At 42.1% G+C, this 12930-nt stretch overlaps 1 protein-coding gene across 1 annotated transcript in view; it reads right to left on the reverse strand.

Annotated features, from left to right (window-relative positions):
* LOC107223928 (cationic amino acid transporter 2) overlaps window positions 1-12930 on the reverse strand; it is a 41452-nt gene that overhangs the window by 25195 nt on the left and 3327 nt on the right. Inside the window, exon 2 of the mRNA XM_015663786.2 lies at window positions 1704-1854. Coding sequence (XP_015519272.2) covers window positions 1704-1850 — 147 coding nt within the window. The 5' untranslated portion in view covers window positions 1851-1854. The remainder of the gene's footprint in view (window positions 1-1703; window positions 1855-12930) is intronic.

A 12930-nucleotide genomic window follows, 5' to 3' on the forward strand; every position in this document is an offset into this window, starting at 1 on the left:
TTAATAATATACGCGTTAATTTTTCAAACTTGGAAAATAAAGTATTTCAGGGGTACCGGAAGGAGTGCGATCGCCTGCGTACTTCGGTAAACAATCTTAAAATCATTCATAAAACCGAAGCCATTGTGCAAATGGGAATTCTTTCGTTACGATAAACATAATCTTCAAGGAAATGGAACAGCCGTATGTCGTGACAAAAGCACCGCAAATGCGGACAGGTGGCTACATCGCTGTTTCGTGTCGCTCTTGAATTTGCCTCGATTCGGATCCTCTAACAATCTCCTTCCCTTTCCCGTTGCGATAAGAATGCTAATAATGTCTATGATAAGCGTGTGCAGAAGCACAGCGACAAAAGACGTGAACAAAGGCGAGTGTGAATACCTATAATAACTTAAAACTGAAAATTAGCTACAATGTTAAACTGCTTGAGATAATTGAGAACGAGTAGATGTTCGGCTTGAAAAGTGAAATAAGAAACTTCGTAATGCCTATTGATCGAAAAAAACCCGAAGATTCCCGAGGGATAATGTTCGGCCCGTTTGGCGGGTAAAAAAAAGAAAGAGAACATGAAAAAAAAAAAAAAAAAAAAATTGTCCGTAAACGATCCGAGAGGTCTAATTTCATGCGATTTTTGTCAACTTCTCGCCAAGTAAAACGACAGCCCCTAATTGAGAAAAAATAAATCACATCCGGTGCGGCGGTTATTTCAAAAGTTTTTTTCCGCAACACATGCGCCGAAACTTATACCAGAGCGGAATAACTTATAAGTTTTGAACTGGGTGACGGACTATTTGGTGAAACACAATAACCGGGGGGAACTTTGTTTTTCCCGATACAAAGGAGTTGGGTGCAGAAGCCGGGCTTGGATCGTTGGGAAACGGTAAAAAAAAAAAAAAAAAAGTCCCCGGGACCTCGAGGTTGTCCCGAGGGACGCGAAGCCCCTTGGTCATACGCGTTTCTATCGGTGTAGCTATTCGTTGGTTTTTTTTTTCTTTTCTTTTTTTTTTTTTTCATCGTGAAACCCGGTTTTGACAGCGAATAAAAAGAGAACCCGATCCGCTCCCCGTTAAAACTTGACGAACGACAACGAAACGAAACAGAAAAGTGACGGCTTATGATTTGCTGTAGAGTAAAACGATTCGCGAGACTTCTAATCGTTTTTTGTGCAGGGGGGATGAATTGGGGATGAACAAATCTTCCATTCGGGATAATTCGACGAGCATACTCGTCACGCAAAATCTGTGTCGCGAATTTTTCCCAGCTTGCCTGTCAGCGTTTTTTATCCGTGAATGACGAAAAATAATGAATTATTCGCAAGTTCGTCACGCAACTCGGTCTTGTAAAATATTTAAGACATGTTGTGGCTCGAGGGGCGAGAAGCTCAATCAGTTTGACAGCTTCTCTCCCGGGCAACGAAACCCCGCGTCGGATCCGAAGCTTCCGAATCTTAATCCACTTCCTCGTCAAGAAACGACGAACTCGTCCCTTTCCAACCGTTTGAAAATCCACACGCAAGGGACGATTCGCCGACTCGGCGATTAGAGAATTTGCAAACTACCCATTCTCCGGGGGATACCTCTAATTTCATTAAGAATAGAATCAAATGACTGCGTAATCGTCTCTAGTTGGACTAGGAAACTGTTATTCGGTGTCAAAACTCCTACTAATTAACATTAAATTAACTTTCTTCGCTTATGGCTTACCTGTAATTTCTGTTTTGAATCGGGTGGTTCGGCCGGTTCGGGTCCCGGTTTTCCATGGTCACCCTGGAGACCTTCTATGTTCTTTGTCCGTATTAGTTTCCCGAAGAGTTGCAGGCCCTGCTCCCTGTTCATCATTTCCAGCTTCATGTTTCTGCAACAAGGAAATTAGGGATGCGTAAATTTTAATCAAACGTTAAGGGGCTAACTAACACGCAATTAATCGTCGTTAACGAAGACGCGAGATTGTCCGAAAGACAAATCCTCCGCATCGGAATACCCAGTGAAATATCCTGTGCGCGAAGATCATGCTCTTAGATGCAAGCAAATTTTAACGACTATCATCCGAGGAAAGAGACTCGCATTCAAAGCACACATCAATGAAATTAACTCGCACTTGGAATTTCTACAATCCGCAGGTCGCAAGTACAAATCCCTTTATATAACCGAATAAGTGAACTTTCAAGAGAACAGATGCTCTTCGCACGATTCCTTTCTTTTTTTTTTTTAAGCTATTGTCAAATATCAAAGCGGCTGCTTACCTCGTACATTTCGCCAGAGAGTCAAAAAGGAGGAGAATGATTTTAGCGACAGGGAAAAGACTTCGGCCAAATTCTGCAAAGACAGACTTGAATATCGTGTCGAAGTTGCGATCCACGAGCAAACACGCGGAGCTTAAAAGCTCGCCATAGCTTAGAGAGAGTCCTGGCACTCCGAAGGAATCCACCGAACGTCACGGAATCCCCCCCCGACTAACCAGAAATCAAATGTACACACCGAAACTAAAGCTCGAATCGAAATGTAAGCGGGTTGGTAGGCACGTCAGCCTTTCCTCGAAATCCACAGACATCCTAAACTCGCGAGGGATATCCACTCGTGCCAGAATGATTTGTATGCTTGGAAAGCTCCCTAATTACCGTCCATTCAGACGGGGATTATTCGCGTTAACAAAAGCGTGTCACGTCACGGATAGGTAGAGAAATCGAGATGCAGATATTGAAAGGGGCCAAAGCGTTAACTTCCGTAATTGGCGAATACAGTGAAATCAAAGATCAGTCAAATCGTAGTAATTTGGATACGAGAAATGCGGTTTCTCAGATCGTTCGACGAAATACTCGTCGTCAGTCACCTCGCTAAATTTTCACTTCAGTAGCCATCGATAATTAATCGATCGTAATTATATGAAATTTAAATTGCAAGCTTCCGGAATCGAAAGATCTTATTCAATTCATAGCAGCTTGCGACGCTTGAAATAAACAGAAACATCAACCGTTCGAGGACGGGAAGCTTAGAAATAATTGCAAAAACGATTCATCAAAATGTTTTTTTTCACTAGACAGGGCTTTTCTTTTTTAAAAAGCTCTTTACGGTCCGAGAATTTGGCGAATAAACTCAGAGCGATCCTTCTCAAAGTTACCGGGTTAACCGGAACTTCCGATATTAAGGACGATCCGGATTGTCCGGAGGTGCCGGAGTATCCGGCTGTAGGTCTTAGGTCGCAACGCCTGAGTACGTTTTCTACTTGAATAGCATTTGCAGTTCGAGATGCGCTTTGTCGTATTATCCCTTAAGATCCGGAAGGTTCGAGTTTCTACAGGATGTGTCTATATAGAATGGCGGGGGTGAAAGGTACAAGATAAACTGGAATCTCATTCCTCGAATAAGGGTAAAAGGATTTTCCGATATCTCAAGGAAATACGGTGTTCCTCTACAAGTGTAAGGATCGAATGATAGAAACATACTCGACTAACCTCATCCGATACAACGCTGGCATCTTGTTTGCTTCGTCTCTTACTTACGTCTACGTGTATTGTACGGTGCCAAGTTGTTAATGGATACGAATTTATTTACCACTTAAGTTATAATATCGTCAAGGAGACTCCGACGGTGAGGAGTTTCTCGTAAAGTGATTAATGTAGTCACCGTTCGGTGGACTACGAGAACAAAAACTTTGTTATACCGTGCATCCTATTTTGGTGAAAAACGTTTACCTACTTAAATCTTGTAAGTAAGAAGGATTAGGTTTAAATTGACGGGCTTCGTTGAACGTTCACGATACAACGTTTCGATGAAACTCACGATACACGATCTTTACTTGTTACGTACTTACGAATTTGACGAGGACAATTCTCCTTATGGATCACGACTAGACTAAAGTTTGTTAAATCGTTGAAGGGTAAAAATTGGTCAGAAATTCTAAACTTATCGTTTCTCTGTTTTCAGACAGAAAAGGAAGTTATCATCAATTTTTTGTCCGACGATATGTCGAGAACGAGTTACCCGATTTCAATGACTTTGATCACAATCGACGCGGCTTTTCCAAACTTAGAACTTGTTTGTTCAATTATTCAAATAACACAATTCTAAAAAATCAAATACCAACGATGATATTATTTGAAAATGAATGAATCAATTCCAATGAAAATTGATACTATCAAGGTTTTTGGGTCGCCGATCACGAATGTGAGGTCAAATTTGAAAAATTTTTAATTTAAAAAAAAAATCGTCATACTTTCACGTAATACGGTACCTGGGTCCTTTTAAATCGTCAATTACGAATTCTCAATTCGCAGTTCGAAATTCGAATTGGATATTAGTATTTGTTTTTTCCTGTGAACGTGGAACCTGCAGTATGTAATTGGGAAGTTCGAGGGCTGGCTCACGGCCAGCCTAAAGCCACTTGTTTTTCTTTTATGTATTTATTTCTTTTTTTTTTTCTCTTTTTTTTTTTTTTGTTCTTTTTTTCAAGCCAAACAGTAGAAATTTATGATCAACAAATAATTTATCTTCTATCCCTGTATACATGTACAGTATATAACTCTTCATCTCTGCCTGACACAGAAAAAATTTTTCACCCTCTCGTCGTGAAAAAAATTCTGAGACACAAAAATTCACCCTTTCAATTTTGAAACCGGGCGTTTAACGAAGGGATAAAAAGGCGAATTAAATCCGGTGCGAGCGTTGAAATATTACTTCAAGCTCCCGCCTCGTTGATTGAATCGGTTCAAGTACGCAGCAACGAGTGTACTTGGGATTACAGACGCAGACTCCTGAATACGATCCTGTTAAAAAGCGAGGAAAAGGAAAAAAAAACAAAAATAAAAAAAAAACAAACAAACAAACAATCCGCTGGCCAATCGTGAAATAAATCGTGGGCCGCTCCGGGGGTCGTATTCGGTAGAAAATTACTGAAATAATCTCCAACTCGTCGACCGGATGCCACCCGCGGACAAAACCGCGTTATCGCCGTTGTAACGCCGCGTTATCGAGCCGATGCTACCCGGCTGATTTTCATTGTATTGTTCAAGTCAGCTCAGCGATACGACACAGTAAATTCTTGCAGTCTGTTCCCCGGGGCCGTTTAACTCGGAGGTAATTTGCACGATCGAATTACGATTTCCCCTCTCAGTGTGTGATCGGTTTTATTGGATCGCTTCGTCGACACGTTGCCCTTTTATATTTGCACTCTGAGAAACATTTCATTTCATTGACGTAGCTGCTAGGAAATTGTAGTAAAATGGGCATTTTTACAACAACGATTAAAGTATTGCTAGAGTTGAAGGAAAATTTTCAATCGAAAACAGTGATTGCAACGATAAATCTATTTGATTAGTTGACTGCAGGTTTTTCGTCAATTTACATCGGTCGTTAACAACGTTCAAATTGATTTTCATTCGAAGGATCGGTTGGTCAAAACAACCGTTTGTATGTGTAAAATCGGAGTTCAGGAAATCAAACGGTAAGATGTGAAAGCGAATTGAATTAAAATTAAAAGCATTCTCCTTTTGTCAGGGAAGAAAAAAAAATTTAACCAGGCAAATATCAATTCTTTCTCGTCATATACGAAAATTCCAATTCATTTTAAGATTTTCATAAATCAGAGTTCACTTTATTCACGATTCATCAATTCAAAATAATACGGCCTTATTCATTTGAACCCGTCCTCAATAATATCGTTTTCAATGTTCTTGTGATTAATTACAATAACTTAAGGCAAAAACTCAACTCAGGTTATTGGCACAGAGAATTCATTAAAATCGATTAAATTTGTAACTCTTCACGATGAAATTTTCGGGTTTTCGTTTAATCGCGCCTTTGATTTCGGCATTTATTTATCGACATCTTGAAAGTCCACATCAACGTTTAACCTTTTACACGCGTGCGGTGTGAAATGAGAGAAATTAAAATGAAATAAAGGAAACGTTAATAAATGGTCCCCCGGAGCAATCGGGAGTGTGTTTTTATTCGACCGCGTATCTCGGGGCGAGCTAATGTTCGGTGAATTCTCTCCACGGAGACACGTCGAGCGAATAAGGGCTAAAGGTGGGAGAAAAACTCCAGGGCGCTATTTTCTTTCGGACTTGTTTGCGCGACCCTTCCTTCCACGGACTCACACTCGAACGGCTCGGTTATAATTACTTGAAACGAAACTCTGCCAACACATGCAGACGGTGAGACAACCTGTTCCCCCCGATAAAGAAGACTAATGTCGCGGCTTTTTTTCCCGCAGGGGACAAAGTGCGATTACAACCCGATGCTATTATTTGCACGAAACTCTGGTAAGAAGGGCAGAGCACCGGAATTGCAGAAACAGCATTCAAATTTTACTCTCTCTCTCTCTCCCTTTCTATTATTTTCTTAATGCCTGTGTCACTCTAGTTCTAGCGTTCTGTCCTTTACGATTTGTTACTTTACTTTATCTCATTTCTTGACCCTGTTTATCTTATTGCATGCTTATGTTCTCCTAGCTTTGTCATATTGTTTGCCTGCTGAACTTACTTTCTTTATTTAACGCTTCTTCCTTCTGTATATACACTGAGAGAAATTTCTAGTTCCGGTTACCGCTCAGTCCTTAAATATTTTCATTTTTTAAATCAAAAAAGTATCGACAACAGCGCAAAATGGTTACGCCTACCTCGTTTTTCGCAATTCCAACAATATTCAAACCGTTTTTTTAACGGATACCTGTTTTACTGAATTTTTCTGGTTATTGTAACAAATGAAATTTTTCTCAATGTATGTAATATTTTCTTTGTCATTTTTGCCAATGGCATGCCAAAGCATGATAAATAAATCAAACCAAATCTCTCTTTCTCTCTCTTTCTTTCTCTCGCCGTGCGATACCTCTCACTTTTTTTTTTACACTCTCACCGAGGTTGTATCATACATTTTGTATACCTGTATATTTTCATCTTATTGTTAAATCAAGCGAGAACGAATGGCTTGCACACATATTTCCCTGCCTGTCATATCCACGGTGGAATTTTTCGATTTAAATTTCTCTGCATAACTCGTTTAGAAAAAGAATGTATACGTGTATACGTATGATATAATGTGAAGAAAAAAAACAGAATTATAGTACAAAAGTCTAGCGAATTGAGACTTGGAGATGTACGCGGAGATAAATTCTCTTTCTGAATTTCTCAGAATTCCGTAATATACTCGGGCTTCTTTTTTTTTCAACTTTCTGAAAGTCTTTGTACGGTTTCGCCGACTTTTTTTTTCGTCGTTTATTATTATCTGGAAAATTCAACGAATTTCTTCATTTCGGGGCGACTCAAAGAATTCATATATCATGCGTACGATTTCATAAAGAAAAAAACAATGCGAATAACGCCAACTCGTAGCACTGTACAAAGAAAGTAAATTGAAACGTAGTAAATGCGGAATAAAAAAGTTCGTCCAATTAACTGATCTGTAACATATTTTTGGTGGAAAATATACGTTCCGTGGGAATTCTTTGTTCAAATCAACGTCCAGATTGCACGTCCCTGGTCCACCACTGCCTGCACCTTATGTACGAGGATTTTTGCGCTCACCAGAGCAGAATGTGTATCAACGTACGCTACGCAGTTCGGGTGACGACCAACTCGAAAAACTCGATAAACACGGTGAGCGTGAGTGACACCGATTGATAAATTCCCCTTCGGACGAATCTCCTCCACAAAAAGGGAAAAATTGGAAAAGGGGGAAGAAAAACTGTAGGAAAGTTTTGCCGCACGAATCCTGGCAGCGATCGATAAAGCCGCATTCGCCGCCGGCTTTCGAAACAAAAGGTTTTTCCCAAACATATATCATGTGCTTAAAAAACGCTAATGGAAATAAGTGTTCGGCGAGTTTCGGAGTTCGAGCACCAGCCGACTTGGAAACGAGATGTGCATTGCTGACAGGGCTGATCGACCCCCCGAAACGAATAAAGAATAAACTTGAAAAATTGTTAAACCATTCCTGTGTTTTGGACAGGAAAAGGCTCGTCGGCTATATATTCCTATAACTAAGGAACGGCCTCGCGAAATCGATAGAACCGGATACAGATACGCCTTTGGATTTGGCAAAGGCTCAGGAAATTCGGAACTCCAAATTTGCATATCGAATCCTTCTCCGCTATTTACTATTCCGCTAGCGCAATTTATCTCCGTGTTTCTTCTTACACGGAAACCCGTACAGACTTACAAACATACCACTGTCTCATCCTGATTCGATTACAGATCGCGAACAGAGTGCCCAGTGTTCGGGAATAAAGGGTGCAGAAATGTACATACCGAACAGAATTTTTGCGGGACTAATTAAAAAGGAGAATTAAAAAGACTGCGAGTACCATTTTTCATTTTTGTTTCAAACAATTTTGCGCTTCGGAAAGTACTTATCTGCCATGGCGAGTGTTTGTTTGGTTTTTTATTTTTTTGGAATAAAAATGTCACCTACGATCTTTTTTTAAATTCTCCTCTTTGATCCTGCGGTGAATCAATCGACGCGACGGTTGTCGACGGTTGAAATACAGAAAGGAAAAGAGCGTTTCCTTTACGGGAATTAAAGGCGTTCGTTTCCCTTGCGCGATGAGAAAGGAGAATCGTCTTTCGGAATATTGTATAACACGGCGCGGTGTGACGGTGCGATAAAAGAATACCCGATACGCCCGAAACGACAGCGGAAAAGGACATTTCAAGCGCTATCACACACCGGGTAACGACGCCGGGTCGGAGATGGAACTCTGACCGCGTATCTCATTTCTCTCCTCCTTCCTTTTCCACTCTCGTTTGCCTCAATTTTCTAGCGTAGTAGAAAGACACTTGAAACGGAGAGCCAATCAGAAAGCGCACCGCGAGTGCCGACATGCAATCAGCAATTCTTCTCCTCGAAGATCAGACATATAGCGAGCAGTCCTGCGGGCATTTGATCTTCGCGCTTCTCTATTATTCCCGTTTTCCCACGTCTCCTTATTACTTCCCGCAATGCCTCGTCTCCTCTCCCTTATCACGATATCCCTCCCATCATCCCGTTTCCAACCTCTCACATCTCTTCTCTCTGCTTCCCCGTCGAGCCTGCGTTAAATCGACTCCTCGCGCGTACGGTCTCATCGGCATCTTCTCCCACCCACCCGTTCGTTCCTTAAAAAAATAACCCTCCCCTCGGAGGAATTCGAGAGGGTTTCCCTTCGCCTTGGCCAATTTATTTACACACTAGCACACCTCGTCGTCGTCGAATCTGGACTCCTTCGTCGTTCTCGGATCAATCATCGGACCCGGAACACGCCTTCGTTACGACATCGTTAACCGCCTCGCAACAGCTGCGCTTCAGAGGCTGACCGTACATTTGCTCCGACTACTGCCGATCATGACGTGGGGGGCGGCTGAGGGGGCGAAATATGAAGTGGTCGTTAGCTCGAATTGCCGGGATTGAAAGAGACCTCGCGGGCATTGAAATGGTAACGCTGGTATGAATCGGCTACACCGTTTCCACATCCAGCCACTCGATCAAAACGCGGTGCGACAGACTTTTAGTCGAAAGCTTATGACACGTTTGAAACGGGTTGAAAAATCGTTAGGAAAAATCCGCGGACCTTTTGCCTGATCGGTGTGCATAAATATACCTGTCAGGGGAAAACCATCGGAGGTAAACTTGTAGCCGCAGGTCATCGATCGATCTGTCTTTAGGTGAGAAATTAATCAAGCCAACCCGCACGCGTTTGCCGTTTCCTCCCTGGTTTCGACGAACGTTTCCGACACCCCGCATCTGCTCTACGCAAGAACATTTCTCACGGTTAACCGAGAACTTCGGACCCTCGGACAGACACTGTTGACAGATGGTAATAGCTCGGAAAATTATCGCATCAAACATTGATTCGGGCCTACTGCAGTTTCGGAATAGATGTTGCAAAGATTTCACGCAAACAACTGCTCATGTGAGAATACGACCCTGCAGGCGCAAGTGTTTGACGCTGTTTAAATTAAGTTTAAACTCACGACTGCGTTCGTTAAAATTTGCGGACTTGTTCTTGGACGGAAAAATGAAAGTGAAAGAAAAAAAAGCTGTTGTTTTATTATCATATTTTTTCCACAATTTCAAACGCACGAAACAAGTTTAACTGTACACATGTATACCCTGAGACGTGTTACTGATTATTTTTTGTCAATTGAACGCGACTCGGTTTCAATTTAAAACAAGGTCAAACGAACTGATATCGCGGTGCAGAGGTAAAGTTGTGAATTACGGTAAGACGCGAGGTGAACTTAGTCCCCGTTCAAATTATAATTGCTTCATTAACCGTGCGTCTGTCGCATCGCTCTCCCAACTCCTTGACAGAATTATAACTTGGCCTCTTTGTGGAGTGCGTATATATATATATATAAAATATCCTTGCGAGATCCACGAAGCAATGCGGCTCAATTAGGATAAAAACATAAGCCAAAGCTGAGGAGGACAGCGGAGGCTGCTGGGATATTTCCTAATCCGGTAACGTTGCGGAATCAACGTTTCTCAGGTGTGTCTCGGCTTCCTAGTCACGAAATTTCGTTCTCTCGTGTATAGAAAAACCTGGCATTCGTCCAGGCACGGATTGTGTTTATGTGCGGTGAGTATAACCCATCGAACATTACATTTCCTCCCCAGCAACGGAGATTCCGCGTCTCTCGCTCGCCGCCTTTGATATCCGTATACCGTTTTCGTCTGTTATACGTATGTACGTATACAGGTATACAGGTGCGTGTATTTTCTCACCATGGGAATACGGAGAAGGTCGATACCTGAAAGAGAGATAGAGAGAGAGAGAGAGAGAGAGAGAGAGAAATAAAAGGGATAAAAAAAAAAAAAAAAACGCGAACACCCCCTATTCAAAAGAGCCGTATTGTCCGCGGAAAACGGTTCACTTGTCGGCTACGAAACGGCCGACTGCCAACTCGAAATATCTCTTGGCAAACACTCCGGGGGTTGCGGCTTTACCTTCCGGAGCGATGGTCTCTTCTTTCTCATTCCGATCACCCGCGAAATCACCTTGCTGGGACAAAGTTTTACACCTTGTTCGACCCTCCGTTCGTTCTTTCCTATTTTTCCACGACTTTACAACGGCGGTGGAGAAATTTAGGGGAAAATGAATTCCGATTAGCGGTATTATTCAATTCAAACTGGGAAAGAGTGATTGTAACGGTGCAGTGCTTTGGATACGTGAGAGAAGGGAGAAAGTTTCTCTTCTTTGTATAAGTATAATCACTGTACATAATGGATCTCGTTAAAACCTCCGAGTTGAATTTTTACAGCAGTGCTTCCACGCGATGTCTTGTATTTCAATTTACATTTTTCTTTCAACTGATTGTGAATAATTAAATACGGTGAAGGACGAAACAAAGTGCTGAAGAAATTGTTGAACGAGTCAAACGTCGGAGAACCTTCAGACTTGTGACACGTGCGTCGTATTTGTGGAATCGAAAGCAACCAGTTCTTAACATGGCACGTTTGGACCCAAGTATTGACCCTTTTATTTTCCAAAATTATAAACTGCCGGCACGAATCGTGAATTCCTCGATAACTAAAACCAATTGCAGATTATACACTACAAATTTATTTCTTGGTAATTTTGTAACTAACGATCAAACAGATACAACCAAAAACTGTCAGTAATTGCGACAGGGTCGATAACTGGTTACACACTTACCTCACCTGTCTGAGCGCGCATAATTAAAACCGAATTCGAGACACGTTCTGCATATAATATATAATAATATGACGGCTCCGAATGCAGCGGACTTATCCCAGCTCATCTACACCCGACTCTCCCAACTTCCGGCTGTCCTATTAGCGTCAACCCCCCCATGGCATGCGGCAGCTCTTTTCTCCCATTGGCCGAATCGAAACAACTATAAACCGTAGAGAGAATTTAGAGAATTGTAACAGTCACAGCATCGCCCTCCAGGCATACACGGAACATCTCTTGTTGTACGAAAGTCAGCATTGCGCGAACGGGGATGATAATTGTTAGAATTTACCCAGCGAATTTCATCACGGCTGTATTGTTACTATTATTGTTGTTGTTACATATAAGCGTTTATGTTATTGTTAGACGTATGCTTAATACGACTGTATCACTGGCTCGATAACAAGACGAGCACTCGTCGCCTGGCGCGTGTCACGCGTATTATACAGCGAATGTCCTGATAAACCTGCAGGTTGTAATGCCGGTACCCGGAGGGAAATATTTCCGTTCCTACGTGTAGGGTGGCAAGATGGCGGGGTATCGACTCTGCGGCCTTGCAGTAGTCGTGTCACCGTTTGCACCGTTCGTAGTTTTATTTGCGGACGAAAATATTTCGTCCTGAGGTGAATTACGGACGGTAACGAAGTAAGGATAGATTGGCGAGAAAAAATCTTTTACGACCAGATGATACAGAGAGGAATGTTAATCTTGACGCGTGTCAACGATTTTCAATATCTGACTATAGCTATGATGTAATCCAGCCCCGGTGCAACGGGCCGAAACATCGATTTCAAATTTCACAAAGGACATTCCGTAGGGCACAACTTTGTTTGGTATATGCTTGTGTTGTAAGGCGTGCCTTCCTCGTTACTCATTCCGACGAAGAATTTCGCAAATCCGGACAGCTATCGTTCGCCGCGAGTATCTGGTTGCGTTGTTGCCTGAAGAGTTTTTCGCTAAGAGAACGGTAGTGGGAACGAGACAAAGAAGTAATCCAGGATAACGAGGGTCCTGGGAACATGGACGTCGTGGAGGAAACGCACACAATCCGAATCGTTAATTGGGAGAGATATGGGTTCCGCTCTTGTAACGATGGTTCGTCGTTATCCACGTTGTAAGGCGGTATCAAAACGCCGCTGCAGCGCTGTGACAAAGAGTAGTCGCTGTTTTTTTCTTTTTCATTTCATCTTTTATTCTCCAAGCATCCGCAATCGGTGATTGGTGACTTACCGCATGACAAGAGGATCGAAATGTCCCAACGGC

The sequence above is a fragment of the Neodiprion lecontei genome, chromosome 4, assembly GCF_021901455.1.
Source record: "Neodiprion lecontei isolate iyNeoLeco1 chromosome 4, iyNeoLeco1.1, whole genome shotgun sequence".
Lineage (NCBI taxonomy): Eukaryota > Metazoa > Arthropoda > Insecta > Hymenoptera > Diprionidae > Neodiprion > Neodiprion lecontei.